This window comes from Ascaphus truei, chromosome 5 (assembly GCF_040206685.1).
Source record: "Ascaphus truei isolate aAscTru1 chromosome 5, aAscTru1.hap1, whole genome shotgun sequence".
NCBI lineage: Eukaryota > Metazoa > Chordata > Amphibia > Anura > Ascaphidae > Ascaphus > Ascaphus truei.
Window position 1 is genome coordinate 241,508,698 of NC_134487.1, and position 19,983 is coordinate 241,528,680.

Below are 19,983 nucleotides of genomic sequence, written 5' to 3' on the forward strand. Positions count from 1 at the left end.
TATAAGTGACAGAAGCTGGTAATTTGGCAATGCATTTTCAGAGTTTTCCTGCATAACCTTGAGTGTCTGGGTGTCTGATCTGCAAGAGGCTGGTGCAGAGATGTGATATAAAAACATCTTTCTCCTTTCCACAGAAACGTGAAGAAGGTTGGTGGGTGGTGATCGGAGACTCCAAATCCAACAGCCTGATCTCCATCAAGAGGCTGACCCTGCAGCAGAAAGCCAAGGTGAGGAGGGGGAGCTTGGAGCAGAGCTGTCCTAGCAACGGGCAAATTAAAGTAACACCCACGAGTGGAAGTGGAAAGGATCAAGTCAAATAACTTATCCCCAAAGACGGCTGTGATTCTGGGCTATTAATGCAATTGCCTATAGAGATTCATGTGACTTTATCCTAACTGTTTTTATTCCCTTACCTCAGGTAAAGCTGGACTTTGTGGCACCGACCACAGGAACTCACAACTACACCCTTTACTTCATGAGCGACGCTTACATGGGCTGCGACCAGGAGTACAAGTTCAGCGTAGACGTAAAAGAGGCCGAGAGCGACAGTGACTCCGACTAGAGTGGACTTTATCATACTGGTGCAGATAGCGAGAGAATGATCAACCTCGGTCAAGTGTGGATAAGCCCTGGAGGGTGTCGCGCTCCTCTTTGACTGACTTGGACACCAGTTTTAACAACCGTTTAGGCCAGAGAGAAGCAGCCCTGCATGTCCCGCACACTGCTTGTAGACAAGGCACACAATGTTGATGTAAATAATGGGTTACCTTGTAATCTGAGGCTGAAAAGAGATCAGTGTGTCCCTGATCTCTTCAGTCCACAGTGAAATCTCAACTCGCAGTGTGTAGATTACTTGCTGAGAGTTTAGCTGGGGCGGATCCTCTATATAATGTGTGTTTCATGGAAGATTCATGTCCCATTGTAATGTTCTGTGGTTGCCTAAATAAAATTACCACCCTTTTTTGTAATTTCTCTACTTTTATGACATTTCTTGGGTGTTTTGAGGCACCACAGCCGTTTTACCCTGTTCACTGGTAGAGGACAGCAGTGTATTACAGTGAAAGGGTTAAACCATTGCCTTGTTTTGCCATGTACCCTGAATTCCTGTTTTGGGCAAAAGTGTTGGAGACCCTAGTTAGATTCTCCTGAAAGGAGAAATATTGTAACTGTTTTTTAGGCTCTATGTACTTAATACAACTGGGGGAGGGTGGCGGGGTCGGGGTCTGCCCTGCTCAGCCTAGTGATTTCTAACTGGGGGCTACTATCCGGGGAGGTAATTGGTGAGAACATGAGAGAGAATCCCTAGTGATGCACTCGCCCCTACTGATAATAAAAATAAATACATTGTATTAATAAAGAAACACATATGACTATTAAAACCTGTTTAGTAGGAGATTATTATGTCCCTTGTGTATAACAGATCCTGGCTGTAATCAATAAGACTGTTGGTATTTAAGCTGCACCCAGTGGCCTAGTTGTTCACTGACAGAAAATAGGCATGTATGTATGTCTTTATTTATATAGTGCCATTAATGTACATAGTGCTTCACTGTAGTAATACACGTGACAATCATATAAATAACAATACAAATAACGGATCATGGGAATAAGTGTTTCAGAAATAAAAGTAACATTTAGGAAAAGGAGTCCCTGCTCCGAAGAGCTTACAATCTTATTGGTAGGAGGAACATACAGATACAGTAGGTGGGCATAGTGGTAAGTGCGTCTGCAAGGGGCCAAGTTTTGTGTATCGTGTTAGCCACGGAGCTACTCATATGCTTCGTTAAGCAGGTGTGTCTTAAGGTGAGTCTTAAAGGTGGTTAGAGAGGGTACTAGTCTCATATTGAGGGGAAGGGCATTCCAGAGGTGTGGGGCAGTCGGTGAAAAAGGTTTAAGTTGGTAGAAAGCTTTAGATACAACAGGGGTAAAGAGAAGACATCCTTGAGCGGAACGCAAGAGTCGGGATGGTGCATAGCGAGAATATAGGGCTGAGATGTAAGGAAGGGCAGAAGAATGTAAGGCTTAAAGTGAGGAGAATTGCATGTGTGATACGGAATTTGATTGGAAGCCAAGGGAGGCGCTGAGACAGATTTTGGAAAGAGTACAGTGATTCTGGCAGCAGCGTTTAGGATAGATTGTAGTGGAGACAGGTGAGGCAGGAAGGCAAGACAGCAGGTGGTTACAGTAATCGAGACGGGAGAGAATGAGGGCCTGAGTCAGAGTTTTAGCAGTCGAGTAACAGAGGAAAGGGCATATCTTTGTGATATTGCGTAGGAAAAAGCAACAGGTTTTAGATACGTTTTGAATTTGGGAGGAGTCGAGTGACCCCTAGGCATCGTACTTGCGCTACTGGGTGTATGACTGAACTTAAATCAGTAATGTGGAAAGAGGTAGTGGGGCCAGGTTTGAGAGGAAGTCTGAGGAGCTCTGTTTTTTCCATGTTTAAGTCGGCGGAGGGCCATCCAGGATTATATCGCACAGACATTCAGGAACTTTGGTCTATACAGCAGGTCAGGGGTCTCAAAAAAGTAAATTTGTGTCTCGTCGTCAGAGGTGATATTTGAACCCAAGAGATGTGATTAGGTCACCTAGAGAATGTGTACAGAGAAAAGAGAGGTCCTAGGACAGAACCCTAGGGTACCCCCACAGAGAGATCGATAGAGGAGTAGGTGTTGGCAGAAGAGACGCTAAAAGTATGATGGGAGAGGTAAGAGGAGATCCAGGATAGAGCTTTGTTATGAATGCAGAGAGTATGGAGAATGTGAAGAAGAGGATGGTCCACAGTATCAAATGCTGCAGAGACGTCGAGTAGTATGAGCAGTGTGTAATGACCTCTGTCTTTGGCAGCGTGGAGGTCATTAGTTATTTTAGTGAGGGCTGTTTCAGTGGAGTGAGCAGTACGGAAGCCAGACTAGAGGGTCTAGGAGAGAATAGGTGTTGAGAAAATGGAGCAAGCAAGAGAATACAAGACGTTCAAGGAGTTGAGGCAAAAGCCAGGAGGGAGACAGGCAGATAGTTAGAAAGACAGGTAGGGTCAAGCTTGCTGTTTTTGAGTAATGGTATGGCTGTTGCATGTTTGAAGGAGGAGGGAAAGTACCAGTGTAGAGGGAGGAGTTAACACTGTCATCACCCAATGTGAGCGTTGGGATTATAGTAGGAGCAAAAGGTTTTAGGAGATGGGAGGGAATGGGGTCAAGAGGGCAAGTGGTAGATGGAGAAGAGCAGCAGTGCCACATCCTCCTCTGTAACAGCGGAAAAAGAGTCAAAGAAAGCAGGAGGAGAGTTTGGAAGAGGCATGGAGTGGTCTTTGCAGGCGTCCCAGACCTATGAGTGGATACTGCTGTCTGTAAGACCACAGAATCTCTCAAACTGCAGCTGGTGGACCGAGGGTTAAATGAATACCAGAGCCCTTCTGTCTAGTAGATCTCAATGCTGACTAACAGTGGTTGCCTAGGTCGGCCCACATCTTAGTTCTAGCTGGCTAAAGAAGACTACTAAAGTATGTTCTGCTCGTACACATGCATAAGACCAGGACCTGTGTCCTAGTCGAGCTACTGATGTCATCACCCAATAATCTCGTACTAAACCGGATTATGCGGGAGCTGTGCGACTGGTATTTCTATAGACCACGAATGTGGGGTGTTGCTTGCCCTTTTCTACCTTAACTACAGTATGGCATTTTTTCCACGTGTAGTGTTTCACACAATCTATCATGAGTACTGTACATGTGTTCAGCCTTATGGGGCAGCTCCTACTACTCAATACTGGCGTACTTATGATTAACCCTTTTTATACGATATTTAGACTTACTACGGTACATTGGCACTATCTCAGGTTTTAAGTCGTGTTTCTTAATGAAAATAAATACATTTTATTAATAATCAGTAGGGGCAAGTGTAGCACATGGGATTCTTCCTCTTTCATGTTCTCTCTATGTACTTTATATAACAAGATCTCTGACCTCCACATCTCAACCAACAGAAGATTGACAGGAAAGAAAAGACATTGTTTGCCTTAGGAATTCTGATTTCCAGAGCAGCTTGCAATAAGGGTGTTAGAGGCAATCCAAGCAATTTAAAAATAAATATTTTTTTGTTTTAATATATGCAGCATTTGATTGCCTTTATTGAAAATGTATTACCTAAGCTGCCGATTGGTCCTCCTATGATCGATCAGCAAAACCTGTTTCCCAGGGTTCATTAAATGGCTGCCTTCATTTCAAATCAATACTTCAATCAGTGTAAAATAAAAAATAAACTAGGATATTGTTTGGATTGCTGTTGTGTCCATGTGGACTATTAAGAGTGCAGGACTCTCCTTCAGCACAGGAAAGGTTTCTGTTTGACCCAAATTCCTCGAGCGATGAAACTTGCAACTTGAAAATTTAGAGTTTCAACTGTATGTATATCCCTGAAGTGGAAAACTTGAACCAGATTATAACACCTATTTAGAGGCTCAGATTGAGATGGAGGATGAATATTTAACAAACGTTACCTGCAGCAGATATTCTTGTGATTCTGAAGTCCTTGTATATAAATAAGAACATCTTGTAAGTTTTTTATTTTTTTAAATATTTAGAATGATGGGTGATCTTTGCATAAAATGTCTGGGTTTAGGTGGAAGCCAAGCAATATCCCTAGTGGAATTTGGGAAGACACAAAACCAATTCCAGGTCTACTCTTCTCTTTCTTCCCCTTGGCAAATGTCTGTAAATCCGCTGAAGAAGTTGGGCCATTAAGTAATATCGGTGTACAGTAGATCTGGGAGTGAATGACCACCCCTATCCATAGTTCTACAGTGTGTAGCGTAGACCACTTTATTTTTGTTTTTAGTCCAAATAAATTGAGTATTTTACTTTCTCCCAAATCATTGAGAACAATGGGAATAGGCAATGGATGAAACTAAGTCATAGGTAGGATGTTTCATGTTGACCATCTATTTTACCAAACCAGAAAATATAGTTTATTCTAAATAGCAAGGTAATTTTGAATGGAATCAAATAGTTGTGGGTCATTAGCCTTAGTAGGATTGTGATCTTAACCGAGTATTTCAGGGAAAATTCTCTGCATTTAAAGTTGAAATATAGTTCCTTTTGTCTTCATTGGAAAAGGCACAGGGAGATGGTGTGCTATAAATTGTTGGCAGTTAACTATGGCCCTTATTCTACAGTGCGCGAAAGCTCCGATCAATCCAAAGTCAATGTAGCACTGTGTACAATAGCCCTTACCTGTGTATATATATATATATATATATATATATATATATATATATATATATATATATTCTGAGGTGCGAGGGAAAATCTGCTATGAATTATAATACCCACAACCCTTACTTTTAGTAAATAACGAGGCCAAACATTGTTTTGTATATACACTCTTGGTTAAGCTGGGATTGTTTTTTTTTTTTTAAATGCGTCTCCTGAAACATCACTTATAAAAAGCATGACATTCCTAATAGGGTTTCTACGAGTACCTACCCTAGAGCTAATAACAAATAGCTATCACTTTTGAAAATATCCATGTGGTTAAAATGGAGCTCATCTCTGAAGAATTGAATGTTGAATTTCTTAGGGGCCTAAATGGGGAATTGTTTATCAATCAGGGTGTTTCTTTACCCTTATCTCACCCAGTCCTTACCACCAGAGAGCAAATAAAGTTAATTGGAGGGGGTGACTCTGGCTGTACAAGCACTTGCTGAACACTGTGACATCATAGAAGAGGGAGAAGCCAGAGGAAATGCAATCACTCCCAAATCTAACTTTTAAAAATACTTACTTATGGGTGTCTGATATGGGTAAAAAAAAATTACCCACAAGACCCTCTAACATGTCACTGGAATTAGTTCACTTTGGTCCTAGGAAGGACCCTCCAGGAAGTCAGCAGTAACCAGAAATTTGAGATTTCAACATCAGCACCGTGCAGGACCATATAATTTAGTCGACCCTGTACTCCAAGTTAACCTTGCACTCTCCAAAGGAGGCCACTTCCTTTTTAAATTCCGACCACACTTTCTGAAGCTCCTGCTGTATGACAGCTTTAATGTCAAACTGAATAAAAACACCAAAAAACCTCGGCGCTAACCTCCACAGAAAAAAAACCCAAAGAAAAAGGTTGAATATTACCAGTGAATGGTGACGAATACCCCATGGCAATCAATTAGGGAAAAACCTAGGTTGATGAACCCTTCTGCTACAACCCCAATGGGGGTTATCCAAAACCCTGGACAAGAGAGATAAACAAGAAAACGGGGGAGCAAGGGTTAAAAGGAGAAAATGCAGTCTTCAAATGTAACACATATATTAAACCTCATAAGGTTAGATACGCCAGGGAGGAGGGAGGGGGGGGGGGGAAATAAATAAATATAGATCCACAATACTTACACGGCCCAGTGTAAGTACAAATATAACAGGAGGTATCTGTGATAATCCAATTCTCCTACCCCGGTCCGTGCAACAGGGGGGCTGGGTCACTGGCAGGTGATGGTATGAGGAGGAGACGTTGGGATAGAGTGGCAGAGTGAGGGTTCCCTCATCATACCATCACCTGCCAGTGACCCAGCCCCCCTGCTGCACGGACCGGGGTAGGAGAATTGGATTATCACAGATACCTCCTGTTATATTTGTACTTACACTGGGCCGTGTAAGTATTGTGGATCTATATTTATTTATTCCCCCCCCCTTTTCTCCCTGACTTATCTAACCTTATGAGGTTTGATATATGCGTTACATTTGAAGACTGCATTTTCTCCTTTTAACCCTTGCTCCCCCGTTTTCTTGTTTAGCTTTAATGTCAAGAAATAGTTTATTGAAGTCTCCTTTTGTGGTAGGCAGTTGGCTGTTGCAGGAGTACAACGCTGAGTCAGAGCTCACATGTGAGCCATGCTGGAAGGATCTGGTAGAAGATTTTCCCTCCTTTAAATAAAATTGAGCAACTTTGCTTTGGGTTTGCTTTCTTTTCTCAAGCACCATGGCAAAGGGGGTCAGCCATAAAGGTGTTTAAAGTGTCTGCTGGTTGTATATCCACAGGGAGGATAATCTCAGGATGTACCCCCAATAAGTGCATAGCTTCTCTAACTCGCGCCCATGCATTTAAAAAATAATAGTTTTATATATATATATATATATATATATATATATATATATATATATAATCATGCACACAGCGCATTGCAGTAGGAGCACACGAACTATTTGAAATACAGGGAGTATTGGGTGTAGCCAAGCAATGATACATAGATTATTTTTCTGATATGTTTTATTCACTTGAAATATTTCACCCTGCAAGATAAATTTGAATAAATGTCCTTGGTTACATTTAGACAAAAGGGTAACTGCAGCAGACAATTAGAGACATCATGAAAGTAGGATATAGGCTGTTATTTTCAGAATAGCCTCCTGCAGAACATTAAAGGTTTCCGCTTAGGAGTGATTGTTTTTCCTTATAGGTATGGGAGTAGTTGGTCTACAGACCTGAATCCCGTTAATTTCAGTTCCGGGGACCACCTCGTTCCCGAGATACTTACCTCCGAAAGTACTGCCAGCATATAAAGGCTTAAATCTCCCATGACATGGGAGCCACAGGATTTAAACCTCCATGAAGAACCAGTAGCACCTACCAAGGTAAGGCTACAGCCCCAGTGAGTGCGCACGCATGTTGGAGCGCCTTGTGGCGCGTCCACCCGTTTCTGGGGGCTGGGGGGGTTGGCCACGATGTCACAAGGCTGGTTTGCCCTTATTGGCTGAACTGCTGCCGTGACATAGCCATCAACCAAAAGACACATTTCTTGTCTCTTGGCAACGTGGTCGCACCATCGCACTTTGAGCATGCGCCCACAGACTGACAAGGGCCGGCCCCATAGAGGGCTGGGACTGAGGTCAAAGGAAGCTGAAATTAACAGGGCTCAACTCCAGAGACACCTTGCTTACCACGTAGGTTTTTTTTATTTCCATGGAATGCAGAATTTAAGGATCAATTATGAGACATACATATAGCTCTCCACGTCTGCATCATGTTTTTGGATCTGCTCCCCTCTCCCTTATCTTTCTTTACTCACACACCCAGCTGGTGTGGTATACAAAGCAGTCCAACTCTGATTATGTCTGAACTTATTTCACTAAATTATCTGCAAGAACCGTGGTTTATTTATTTATTTTTGGTCGGTTTCTTTTAATGATTGTTTTATTTGAGCAGTACATTTTAAGTCCCGCCAGTAATATGGCAATGACAGAATGATCCTTACAAGTTAATACATTGAGAAGCCTTTAACAAGGTGATAACTGCCTTTAAAGTCAATAGAAGTGCATTGTTAACTACGCGCAAACTGCTTTTCATAATTAAATAAGGGTCCAACCTGTATTATTCCACCTCAGCGATCACTGCTGGGTTCCCGTCTCCCTTTAATCAATATATTCTTTACATTTCCCCCCAGTAACATTTCTGAATATGAAGTACTCTTTTTTTTTTTTTTTGCCACACTTCCCCTTGGATACTAAATATAATATTGAGCAACAGACAACGGTACCATTACTAGCAGAGAAAAACACCAAATATATATATATTTTTGAAACACCGTTACATATCTCTGCTGTGTTACGCTATCTGCAGAGGAGCCAGCAACACAACACTGGCACTTGTAGCAGCGACGGGGTTAAAAGGAAGCAGGAGCTAAGAAACGGTTTGTTAAACAGAGTATCACGGATTCCACATTAAAAGGAGTAAAGAGTTTGAAAGTGTGAGGTGAAATGTAGTACCACGATACGGTGCCGCGTGTTCATTTTCAGGGTGGCCAACATGGAAACGCTGTTTGAAGTTCAGCATTAGCTGGGGCGCAGGCTGAATGTCTGGTTACTCTGGACGCTGGTACTGCCAGAATGCCATATCCCCATCATCACTGCACGATGCCAGAAGACCTGCCTCCTTGGGATGCCATGCCACACAGTTCACATCCTGCGAGTGGGCACGAGGCACGTGGGCTGTCAGAGAGAAGGTGGGCTGCATGGGGTCTGAGCCAGAGTCTTCCTCAAAAATCCTGATGGCGTCATCTCCGCAAGCTGTGGCGAGGGAGCCTGTCAGGTGACTCCTAAGCAGAATAGATGGGTAAGTGGGAGAAAAGGGACTGGGTAAAGCTGCAGACCCTTCTAAGACCGAACTGAACCAATGACAGGGCTATGTTTAAAGGCTGCTAAACCCAAATTAAGAAAAACCTGTAATGTTTATGTTTTCATGTAATGTTACATAGTAGATGATGTTGAAAAAATACATATGTCCAAGTTCAATTTATGCTAAATTTAGACGACTTGTATTTACAATATATTGATCCAGAGGAAAGCAAACAAAAAATCCCAGTGAAATATCATCCAATGCTGAAGATTAACAATAAATTCCTTCCTAACTCCAAATAATCAGATTACTCCCTGGATGAACATCCTTCCCATGTTTACTTATTTGGTTTATCCCTGTATACCTTTCCTTTCTAAAAAGGATGCCAAACTTTTTTTTTAAAGATATCTATTGTATCCGCCAGCAGTCTCCATGGGTAATGAATTCCATATTTTAACTGCTCTTACTGTAAAGACCCCTTTCCTTTGTTGCTGGTTAAATCTAATTTCCTCCAACCTTAAAGGGATGACCCGTGTCGTTTGTACTGCCCTTTGGATGAATAGTTCTTTTAAAAGCTCCTTTTATTGACCATAAATATATTTGTATATAGTTATCCGTTCTAATATAAAACAAATCTAAATGAGCAAGCCTCTCCTCATAAATCAGATTATCCATCCCATTTATAAATTTGGTGTCTCTGCTCTGCACTCTCTCTAGCTCCATAACGTCTTTTCTAATGGTAGTGCTAAAAACTGTACTCCATATTGAAGGTGGAGTCTTGCTAATGCTTTACACAGTGGCATAATTATTTTTAATGCAAGATAAGATCTTCTTATTCTTTGCAGCTACTCCATGACATTGGGCACTATTGTTTAGCCTGCTGTCTACAAGCACTCCTAAATCCTTCTCCAGCAAGGATTGATCTAATCTTTTCCTGTTTAATTTGTAAGTTGCCTGTTAATTCTTATTTCCCTAATACATAACCTTAGATGTATCTGTATTAAACCTAATCTGCCATTTACCTGCCCAAGTTACCAGTCTCTCCAAGTCCTTCTGGAGATAAATTACACCCTGCTCTGATTTTACTACCTTACACAATTTAGTGTCATTAACAAATATGGAGACTTTGCTCTCTATGCCAACCTCAAGGTCATTAATAAACAAGTTAAAAAGCAGTGGTCCCATTACCAAATCTAGAGGTATTCCGCTCACAACTTTAGCCCAACCTGAAAAGGTTGCATTTATGACAACTCTGTTGCCTGGCCTTCAATCCAGGTTCAAATATTTATACCAAGACCAATTGCCTTCATTTTGTACGCTAACCTCCTGTGTGGCACCATATCAAAGGCCTTTACAAAACCTAATTAGAGCACATCAACTGCATTACACCGATCTAAATTCCTACTTGCCTCCTCAAAGAAACTAATAAGATTAGTTTGGCATGACCTATTCTTCATAAATTCATGCTGACTATTACTAATAAAAAAATAATCTATTAGGTATTCCTGAATATTATTCCATACTAAACCTTCAACTAGTAGTATTAATGTCAGGTTCACAGGTCTGTAATTCCCTGGTTGTGATCTAGTTCCCTTTTTAAATATAGGCACCAAATCTGCTTTACGCCAATCTTGTGGTACTGAGCCTGTGGAAATGGAGTCCTTGAATATTAAATATAATGGTTTGGCTATTACTGAACTTAGCTCCTTAAGAACTCTTGGGATCCATGCCATTGGGGCCAGGTGCTTTATTTAGTTTCATTTTATGAAGCAGTCTATGCACTTCTTCCTCTTTGTTAACCAACTATTCATTAAAATAGAGGTTGCGGCTTCCACCTGTTGCAATATTTTTGCAAGTGACTCCTCGGTAAATAGAGACAAATGAATTTAATACCTCCGCCTTTTCCTTATCTCCAATAATGTGACTGCCCATGTCACACTGAAAGGGTCCAATACTTCCTTTCTATTCTGTTATTAAGGTACTTCAATAACTTTTTATGGTTGATCTTACTTTCTATTGTAATCCTTTTTTTGTTTTCAATTTTTGCTAATTTGATTGCCTTTTGCAACTTTTGATACATTGTGTGTGTGTATGTGTGTGTGTGTGTGTGTGTGTGTATGTGTGTATGCGCGTGCGTGTGTGCGTGCATCACGTGCGTTCGCACAGGCGTGCGTGCACGGCCACACACACTATATTATGGGCTTAAGTGTACTTATCTAACAATGTTTTAAAGACTACCTATTTCTTTTTCCGCATTTTTTTCCTGCAAAATGTCATCCCAATGTATTCCTAAGTTTATTCAAATCTGCCTTTCTAAAATTGTTTTTGTTGAATCCATATAATATGGGTTCTGATCATTTATTTCAAATGAGACAATGTTATGCTCACTGTTACCCAAATGTTCCCGGACTTGAATATTTATTACTTCTACATTGTTTGATATTACCAAATCCAGTATTGCCCCTCTCCTGGTTGGTTCCTCAATAACTTGGCTCATGTAATTGTCTTTTAGCACACCCAAAAAAAGGGTTGTAGTTGTAATGCTAATCTCATTGCTCCATTCTATGTCCGGGTAGTTAAAATCACCCATTATGCCAACATGACCTTGTTTTAATGCCTTCTCCATTTACAAAAGTATTTTTGGCTTCCTCAATTTAACATATACTTGGCGGTTTATAGATTACCCCTACAAATTATTTTTTATATATTTTAAATCCGGTTTAATATATAAACATACTCCACCGCCTCTTCTATGGGCTGAGAATAAGCCCCCCCTGAGTCTGTGCTATTGTTATCTTATCTCTCCTGCCTTTCTACTCTAATTGGATTTAGTCCCTAGAAGTTTACTAGCATTATCTGTATTTAATATGGGTGTCTCCCTGCCTGCCAAACTCCCACTTTCCCCCACTCCACGATCCCTTGCTATTTCCCCATTCCCATTTATTCAGTCTAGTCCATTACCTCTTGCTCGTCCCTGCCCCCTGGTTGTAATAACCATCTGTTGATTATTATATTAAGGAATTAATCTATAAAATCAAGTAATGGACATCATGATTTTCCAGTGTGTCGCGATGTTCAGTTTCTATCTGCTGTCCCGCTGTCACTTCCAGGTGATGTGATTTAGGACTACCTGTGACAAGGACCATGTGGTGACAGCAGGATGGTGTGTGCAAAAGCAATGAGCTGCAGGCCCTTCTTGTGTTTGAAAGGATTGATATAAACTATTCATTTGACAGTATCTCTGCTACTAGATCATAACGTTTCATTCTATCTTTTTCCTCTTAAGAGCTGAAAGTAATGTGAAATTGCATGGATGTCTACACTACATGAAACTTGTACCATAAACATCACCAAAGAGACAAAAACAGCAACTTCCTTTCCAGGGGTTCTCAACTTACAGACCCCAAGAACTCCCTTCAGATCAGATGTTCAGGATATCACTGATTCAGCACAGGTGGACCATTTGAGCTTTGCTGAATAAGGGATATCCTGAAAACCTGACCTGAAGGAGGGGCTCGAGGACTGCACTTGAGAACCCCTGTGCTATTTTTTTTTAATTGTTTACAACTCCAATACGCTTGTAAAAAAAAAAAAAAAAAGACGTAAATAGAAGTGTCAGCCAGATCAGCACGTGGTGAACACGCATTTTGCCACGACGTACCTTGTTCGTCAATACGATCTCTGGCGTGTCAGTGCCAGTGGCGCACCAGGTATGTCATTAGGACACTGAAAAAGGTTAAATCTGGGTAGGTGGCACCTTTTTCTTCGCAAAAATTAAGACGCTTAGAAGCAGAACTAGGGGAGGGAGGGGGGGAAGCAGTGCAGCTACCCTGGGCGCAGCCTCTTAGGAGGAATGAGACAGAAAGGGGGTGCGGTGAGAGAGAAGGGAGGGTTTTATTAATTGGCAGGGGGGGGTCGCAGTTGATGTAACTTGCCCCAGGCGCAAAAAAAAAATATGTAGTTCCGCCTCTTGCTTAAAGGTGTTTTTAAGTAGGTTAGAAGCAGGGTGTCGAGCCCTTACCAGTTCACATCATACACAGTCCTGTTGTGGTAACCTGACAGGGTGCACACACACTTCCAGCTGGAAACGCTGCCGCCATCACTGCTCATCCCTGTAGATATAATAACCATAAAAATCTTAGTCTTGCCGTGCACTCTCAGTGTTTCACGACAAAGGCCCCTCCCTTCCAGCACTCACCCTGCTCCTCGCTGGCGCTCTGCTGCCTCCAGATGCGCACGGTCTTGTCGTCACTACAGGTCACCAGCCGCTCCCCGCTCTGGTCGAACGCCAGGCCCCAGACGGTGGACGTGTGGCCCTCCAGTGTGGCGCAGCACACCCAGTCATCCTCTTCCTCCCGGTACAGCTTCACTGTGTCATCGTAGCTAGCAGACGCCAGCAGCTGAGGAGACAAGGAGAGAGGGAGAGAGGGGTCTGTGAGAAGTGGACTTACATATTACAGGGGCTTAGTTTCTTGGATGAGAATTGTGATCTTTGCTAGGATCACTACATCCCCAGGTGTTGGGAGGAGGCTCAGGCTCACCTATCCCAAGATTCTAGTGTACTGCCACTCTTCCACCTGATGGTGTGGGGGGTGTCCTGTTGCATCCTTGCTGGTTAGAATGAGGTTTTTAGGGTTGTCATCTAGTTAGGGTGAGGGTTTGGGGTGTCCTTTGAAACTTAAATATGTGCGGTCACTCCTCTCCTAGTAGGGATGAGGTGCTGGGTGCCCTGTGACGTTTTAGAGTGTCCTGGCTTGTTTTCAGGCAAGTTATTCACCTTGTCAGGGTGAGGTTTTTGGGGTGTCCTGTGAAATTTAGATCTGCACTGTCATTCTAATTCTAGTGGGTGTGAGATGTTAGGGTTTTCTATGATGTTTTAGGGTATGCGGTCACTCACCTCTTGGTTAGGGTGCCACACTACATGCTTCACATCCTGTGTATGCGAGTTGAGTACGCTGACACACTCATACTCTTCCTCTTCATCCACTGGAGAAGACACAGAGTAACTTTCAGTACAGGAACCACTTGTCCTGTCCCACACACCTGCACACTATTCACAGGCGGCAGCCGCCTCTTATTGATGTTGCAGATAATTCTATCATCAGAGAGGCAGCAGAGTGTTGAAATTCATTAAGAACTCTGAGTTCTGCTTCCCTTGCAGGAGCACATACCTAGTAAGCAAATGTGATTTAAGCGCTCCAGCGCTGGATCTGTAACTGTTTATATACGTAATGCAATTTTATAAAACAGAGGCACAGTGCTAGGGGCTAATGATGTACACTTAATGGAATTCAAAACAGTGAATCAATATATCAATAAGATATAAAGCCCTAAGAGACAAATATTCCCTGAAGGTTAGGACTAGTGGGTTGTAGCCCACACATCAAAAACCTCATTGGGATAGTCCCTGGACAAATATTAACACATGAAGTTCACCCGATAATGTAGCGATGTACTCACATAATGATGCACCCCTGTCCTGTGCCTCTGGATAAGCGTGCAGCCAATTGTTGTGTCGAGATGGGCAAAAATAGGATTTTTTGCGCACAGCCAATAGAGTGGGTCACAAAAATGATATGAATAAAAATAAATGCTTTATTGGTCCATAGTTTAAAAAATGGAGGTGTAACAACCTCCTATGCGTTTCGTGCATATAGCACTTTATCAAGGGAAATTATGGCAGGCTTGTGCTGTCCCGGGAGACAGGTGGTAGTGATGGAGGTGATGTGTTTGGAGGAGGGAAGGGTCAAAGGTGACTCCAAGGCTGCGAGCAGAGGGGGAGATGGTGTGAGGGAGAGGAAGGAGATGGTGGGGATTGGGGAGGATGGAAAGGAGGAGGAAGCAAAAAAGTAGAGAAGTTCAGTCTTGGCTGGGTTAATTTGTAGGAAGTGGGAGGACATCCAGGTGGAAATAGCAGAAAGGCAGGCAGAGATATGGGTGGAACGCTCGGGTGAGAATATTGGGAAGGAGAAGTAGATTTGGATGTCATCTGCGAAAAAAAAAATGGATGCTGAATCCATGGGACAAGATGAGGTCAAAGAGTGGGGCAGTGTAGAGGGAAAAGAGGAGAGAAACAAGGACGAAACCTTGGGTCATGCCCACTTGGAGGCTGGTGGATTCAGAGGATGAATTGAAGGTGATGGAGTAGGAGCCGTGGGAGAGGTAGGATGATAGCCAAGATGCAAAGATTGGTGAGGGTAGAGATGAGAGTGAGGTGATCGACGGTATCAAAGGCTGAAGAGAGGTCGAGGAAGATGAAGATGGATGAGACTTTGGAGTGGCGAGCCTGGGAGAGAAAGCTGTAAATGGTGAGGAGGGAAGTTTCAGTAGAGTGTGAGGGAAGGAAGCCAAACTGGACAATGGGAAGAAGGGAATGGGTAGGATGAAGGTAGTGAGTTGGTTATGAACGATGCGCTCGAGGATATTGGAGAAGCATGGAAGGAGCGAGATAGGGTTAAAGTTGGAAGCGAGGGTTGAGAGATTTTTTTTTTTGAGGCGAGGGATGACCACAGCAGCTTTGAAGGAGTCTGGGTATTGTCCGCTGGATAGGGAGATGTTGAAGGAGGAGAGATAAGGGAGGAGTGGGGAGTGTGGAATGGAGTAAGAAGAGGAGGTGGTGGGATTGGAGCGTTTGATGATTGAGGGAAGGGATCAAGCTATGGGGTGGATGAGGGATAGGATGGGGGCGGAGGAAAGGATAGTTGGTGAGGATTTATGAGGTTGGGGTTAACAGTGGTAGTTTACCAAGGGTTAGGGGTAATTGTAGTGGGGATAGTCAATAGCGGTGTCAGTTAGTGATGGGGCAGTCTGTGTAGGGGTAAATGGTGCAGTTAATGGTGCAGTTAATGGGGGAATAGTTTGTAATGGGGACGGTCATTTGTTAGCATTTGCGACAGAAGTAGTCAATTTTGAGAGCACTGGGAAGGGAACAATCGGATTGGGGAACAATGGGGAAGGGAACAATTAATTAGGAATCACTGGGGAAGGGAACAATCAGATTAGGAACCAAAGGGGAATGGGATAATCTTCCCACTACAATCGATTAGGAACAATTGGGGGTGAGGACAATGGATTTCTTAGTACTGGAAACAGGGGGAGAGGGAACCTTGCCTATGCCATGTTGTCACATAATTAAAGTTGTTTTTAATCTAGCTTTTGAATTGTAGCCCCATATTTTTTGCTTGCTGTGCTCAGCTTTTTTCACCCAATTGGATCTTCTGCATGACATTGTCAGCGTGGGGCACGCACTGGAACCGGACTGCATCAGATTGTGAGTAATCTTTTATTATTCCATATTACGGTCATCAGACTTTGGGAAGAAGATTGTATATTTCCATATTAGGCTCTAGGGTTGGTTGTCTATTCAGGAAGTGAACAAGTCAAGACTGCTCATTCACAGTTATTGGCTCTATTATCTATCGCAGCACCTCATATATATACCCCCTTAGGCCGCGTTTATAGTGCCGGCGACATCACCCGTCACCATTGGCGAAAATTGTATTTAAAGATTGAGCGACGTCGCTTGCGACAAGGCCAGTGACTTCACCAAGGGGGAGGACAGAGTGCAATAGGCGCTCTGTGATTGGTTTAGAAACAGTCACATGTTGCGACTGTCTCTCCAAAAATCAAATAACACTGCCTACAACATTTTTGGTCGCTACGTCGCCGTCACGCCTACTATAAGCGCATGCGACGGATTCAATGTATTTGTTTTGGTGCTACGTCACGTTGCCAGGCACTATAAGCGCAGTCTTATTCTGAGCTTACATTCATTCATGGACTATATACACACATACTCACCGTTGCACTTATTGTCCATCTTCAAAGAAAGTTCATAAATCTCAAGCAGCTACAGTATATATACAGTATATATATTGCTATTCTTTAGTCATGAACCTGAAGCACTGATATCCAGAACTTTGTTTCTTTTCTCTAATAGTTAATAACAATATGCAAGAATGTCTTGTAATTGATAAAAATAAGTGGTAACTGGAATGAGAGGCAGTCAATAAGTAGCCGGTCAGATTGTTTAGGTAGGAGGGTACATTGAGGAGAGGAGGTGCTGTTGAGGAGAGGGATGGGAATATGAGAGGAGAAGGAGTCCTAGTAGTTCTGGTGGTTTTCGGTGGGGCAAGGTGCTTTTTGCCGGCGTTTGGTTAAAGTGCTGGCACTTTTGCTTGTGCTACAATGGAATTGTCTTACCTTCCCACACCCAGACACTCTTGTCACGACTGCAGGTGGCCAGGAGGCTTCCCGAGGGGGCCCAGGCCACAGACTTCACCTCATTTTCGTGGCCCTCCAGGGTGGTGACGCACTGCGAAGTGAAGAGACAGTCATGGGACGAAACAAGCAATGCCCCCTGCCAGTTGTTTACTTTTAAAAAGTCCACAGTGACTTGAAGAGCGTGCAATCTGTTTTATGCATGTTCTCATCTATGGTTAAACAGAGCTGACACAGGAGACCTCTCCCACTTCAGAGGAGAGTATCTAAGCCCGAATGCCTAACCTCCCTCTGTGTAATTTGGTGCCAATGACTATCCATGCGGAGTGTCTACGTGTAACCTGTGCCTGGAGAGGAAGCAGTCTAGAGGCAACTAACCGTCTTGTCTTTCAACTGGCTTTGGGCAGCACAAGTAAGACTGTAAGTTCTTCAGACAAGGGCTGTGATTGTGTGTGTTGAGGGCTTTTTCACTAGTAACTTGAAAAGGAATATACATACATGTAAAATTAATTCTACCTTTTCGACTGCTTTATTATAGGCTGTTAACCCCTTCACTGCCAAAAGGTGCCAGCAACTCGCCACCACTGTGCATCATTTACTAACTGTAGAAAAAACAGATTGCTTTCTGACTCCAGAAAATGGAACCAGAGCTCTCCGTGAATCAATAACCTGATAAATAATCAGTTCTACGTGTCATGAAATATATTTCCCTTATAAGATTAGATTCAGGCCGCTCAACTTCATTTTGTATCTCAACATAGCGGAGCAATATTTTGGGGCTATTTTCTCCAAATACTTTCTAGTGTTCAGTTCAAAAGGTGCAGGAGGGGAGCATATTTCAGAGAAAGTGAAGTGCTATAGCAAGAGGTCATTCTCGGAGGGTGGGGGGCTCAGGGGAAATGAGAAGCGGGTACGTCTTATGAGGGGAGGGTGGTAAATTCGTGGAACTGCCTCCTAGCAAAGGTGGTAGAGGCGAATACAGTAAGGGAATACAAAACTGCTTAGAATAGACAAGGTTATCCTAAATATGAAGTAAACCAAAGGATATAATAGAGTCTGGTGTTTTACAGCTGCTCCGAGAATGTGCAGATTGTTTTTTGTAATGCATCGTCTATTTATATTTGTACGTTATTTTCATGTAAAACTTAATCAAATGTTAACCATGAAGGATAAATCCTTCCAGTCTCTCGCTGGATTTGCCTTCACAGGCTCCCATGTTGGCCAACAGCATATTATTTGTTTGTCTTCAGAATATGGACATCTTTCCTGTGCAGTGGATGAGGTCTTCATTGGGAAGAAAAAAAGTGGCGCTCTTACGGCTAATCCTCCTCCCTGTCACGTACCTCAAACTCCTCCTTCTTCTTCATCCAGATGCAGGTGGTGGCGTCGAAGCTGGCAGAGGCCAAGTAATTGCCGCAGGGTGACCAGGCTACTTTCCGGACTGTGCGCTGGTGGCCTTCCCCCAGCACCGATTTACACACCCAGGCATCGCCTGCCAGGACAGAAGGCAGGAGTTAATTCTCTGCACCCCAGAGGAGAGAACACTGCTCAGCACATCTGCTTTGGTAATGACCTGTGTTTCAAGTGGCTTCAAAATAAAGCAGTGCTACTGTCACTGACTCCAAAAGACCCTAAATGTATTTAACATTGAGGAAAAGCTATGAGTGAATACATGGAACAGCTGCCCAGCAGAGGAGGGGGGAAGAGGTTACGATAGAAAAATAATGCAATGCTTGTGAAGAGCATAAATATGAATTAATGGTTCCCTTAATCCCTTCTCTGCCAGAGGGGACTGGCAAGGCATTGGGATAATCTCGCAGTGCGTTTGCATGCTGTGTCCTCGCCCTGGTTATCTGATGCGCACATACCTTCCTTGCCCCAGATTCGGATGGTGCGATCTCCTCCGCAGGAGGCCAGGAGGGTCCCGGTGGGATTCCAAGCCACAAACCAGCAGCTGGAGTCAGGGTGGGCACTGACCCGAGAGAGCAGGACCAGGGAGTCCTTCATTCTGTAAACCACAGGGGGAAATGGAATAAATAGGTAGAGAGAAAAAAAAAAAGAGAAAAAAGAGAGCGAGGAGAGAGAAAAAAGAGAGAGGGGAAGAGTGAGAGGGAGACCTAACCTACAGACAGATTGGGTTGGATAATCCTCTGCTCACCCCCTTCATCCATGTACACTTTATTTCTTATACAAACTCACTCTCATTCGTTTCTTTCTCTCGCCTTCTATTTCTCTTCCTACTTCACTCTTTCGTTCTTTTTAACTCCATTCTCTATCTCCCTCCTTCACTATGCATTCCCTCTTCTGTCACCTCCCTTCTCCATTTCATATTTACTCACTCATCTCTGTCAGTGTCTTTCTCCCTCATTTGCTCCTCTCCCTGTCAGTATCTCTCCCACCCACCCTCTTTTTCACTTATTCTTTCCCCCTCCTTTCTCACTCACTCTTGTCCTGTCACTCTCTCCTCTCGTCTCCCTATCAGCCTCTTTTGCTCTCTCCTTCTCACTCACCCTCCTCCTGTCTCCAGCAACCCCGTGCGAAGAAACAGCTTTACATCCCATTCCGGCACCTCCCGCAGTGCACGTCGGTCTCTGTAGTTTCTCGGTTCCATTTGCCTTGAAGCGCCACTCGCAGAAGAACTACAACTCCCGGCGTGCCTCAG

The 19,983-nt window shown here is 43.2% G+C and overlaps 2 protein-coding genes across 3 annotated transcripts in view; one reads left to right on the plus strand and one right to left on the minus strand.

Annotated features, from left to right (window-relative positions):
• SNRNP200 (small nuclear ribonucleoprotein U5 subunit 200) overlaps positions 1-968 on the plus strand; it is a 37,677-nt gene extending 36,709 nt beyond the window's left edge. Inside the window, exons 44-45 of the mRNA XM_075601876.1 lie at positions 135-227; positions 419-968. Coding sequence (XP_075457991.1) covers positions 135-227; positions 419-562 — 237 coding nt within the window. The 3' untranslated portion in view covers positions 563-968. The remainder of the gene's footprint in view (positions 1-134; positions 228-418) is intronic.
• A 6,270-nt stretch (positions 969-7,238) lies between these two features.
• Positions 7,239-19,978, minus strand: CIAO1 (cytosolic iron-sulfur assembly component 1). Of its 2 annotated transcripts, none has more exons than XM_075601877.1 (8): positions 19,832-19,978; positions 19,190-19,329; positions 18,665-18,813; positions 17,304-17,415; positions 13,999-14,087; positions 13,300-13,501; positions 13,123-13,213; positions 7,239-9,081 (listed from the first exon to the last, which is right to left on the minus strand). In XM_075601877.1, exons 1-8 carry the CDS (start codon positions 19,930-19,932, stop codon positions 8,847-8,849), a joined length of 1,119 nt encoding a protein of 372 aa, XP_075457992.1. In that variant the 5' UTR covers positions 19,933-19,978; the 3' UTR covers positions 7,239-8,846. The 2 variants fall into 2 exon arrangements, with proteins under 2 accessions (XP_075457992.1, XP_075457993.1); XM_075601878.1 differs by having other exon boundaries at positions 19,766-19,856.
• Between the last annotated feature and the right edge of the window lie 5 nt (positions 19,979-19,983).

Coding starts and splice junctions, on each gene's coding strand:
- CIAO1 (XM_075601877.1), bottom strand. CDS start 19,932: ATGGAACCGAGAAACTACAGAGACCGACGTGCACTGCGGGAGGTGCCG. Junction 18,814..19,189: donor CCGAATCTGGGGCAAGGAAG/GTATGTGCGCAT, acceptor CTGTCCTGGCAG/GCGATGCCTGGGTGTGTAAA. Junction 14,088..17,303: donor GAGTGTCTGGGTGTGGGAAG/GTAAGACAATTC, acceptor TGTCTTCTCCAG/TGGATGAAGAGGAAGAGTAT.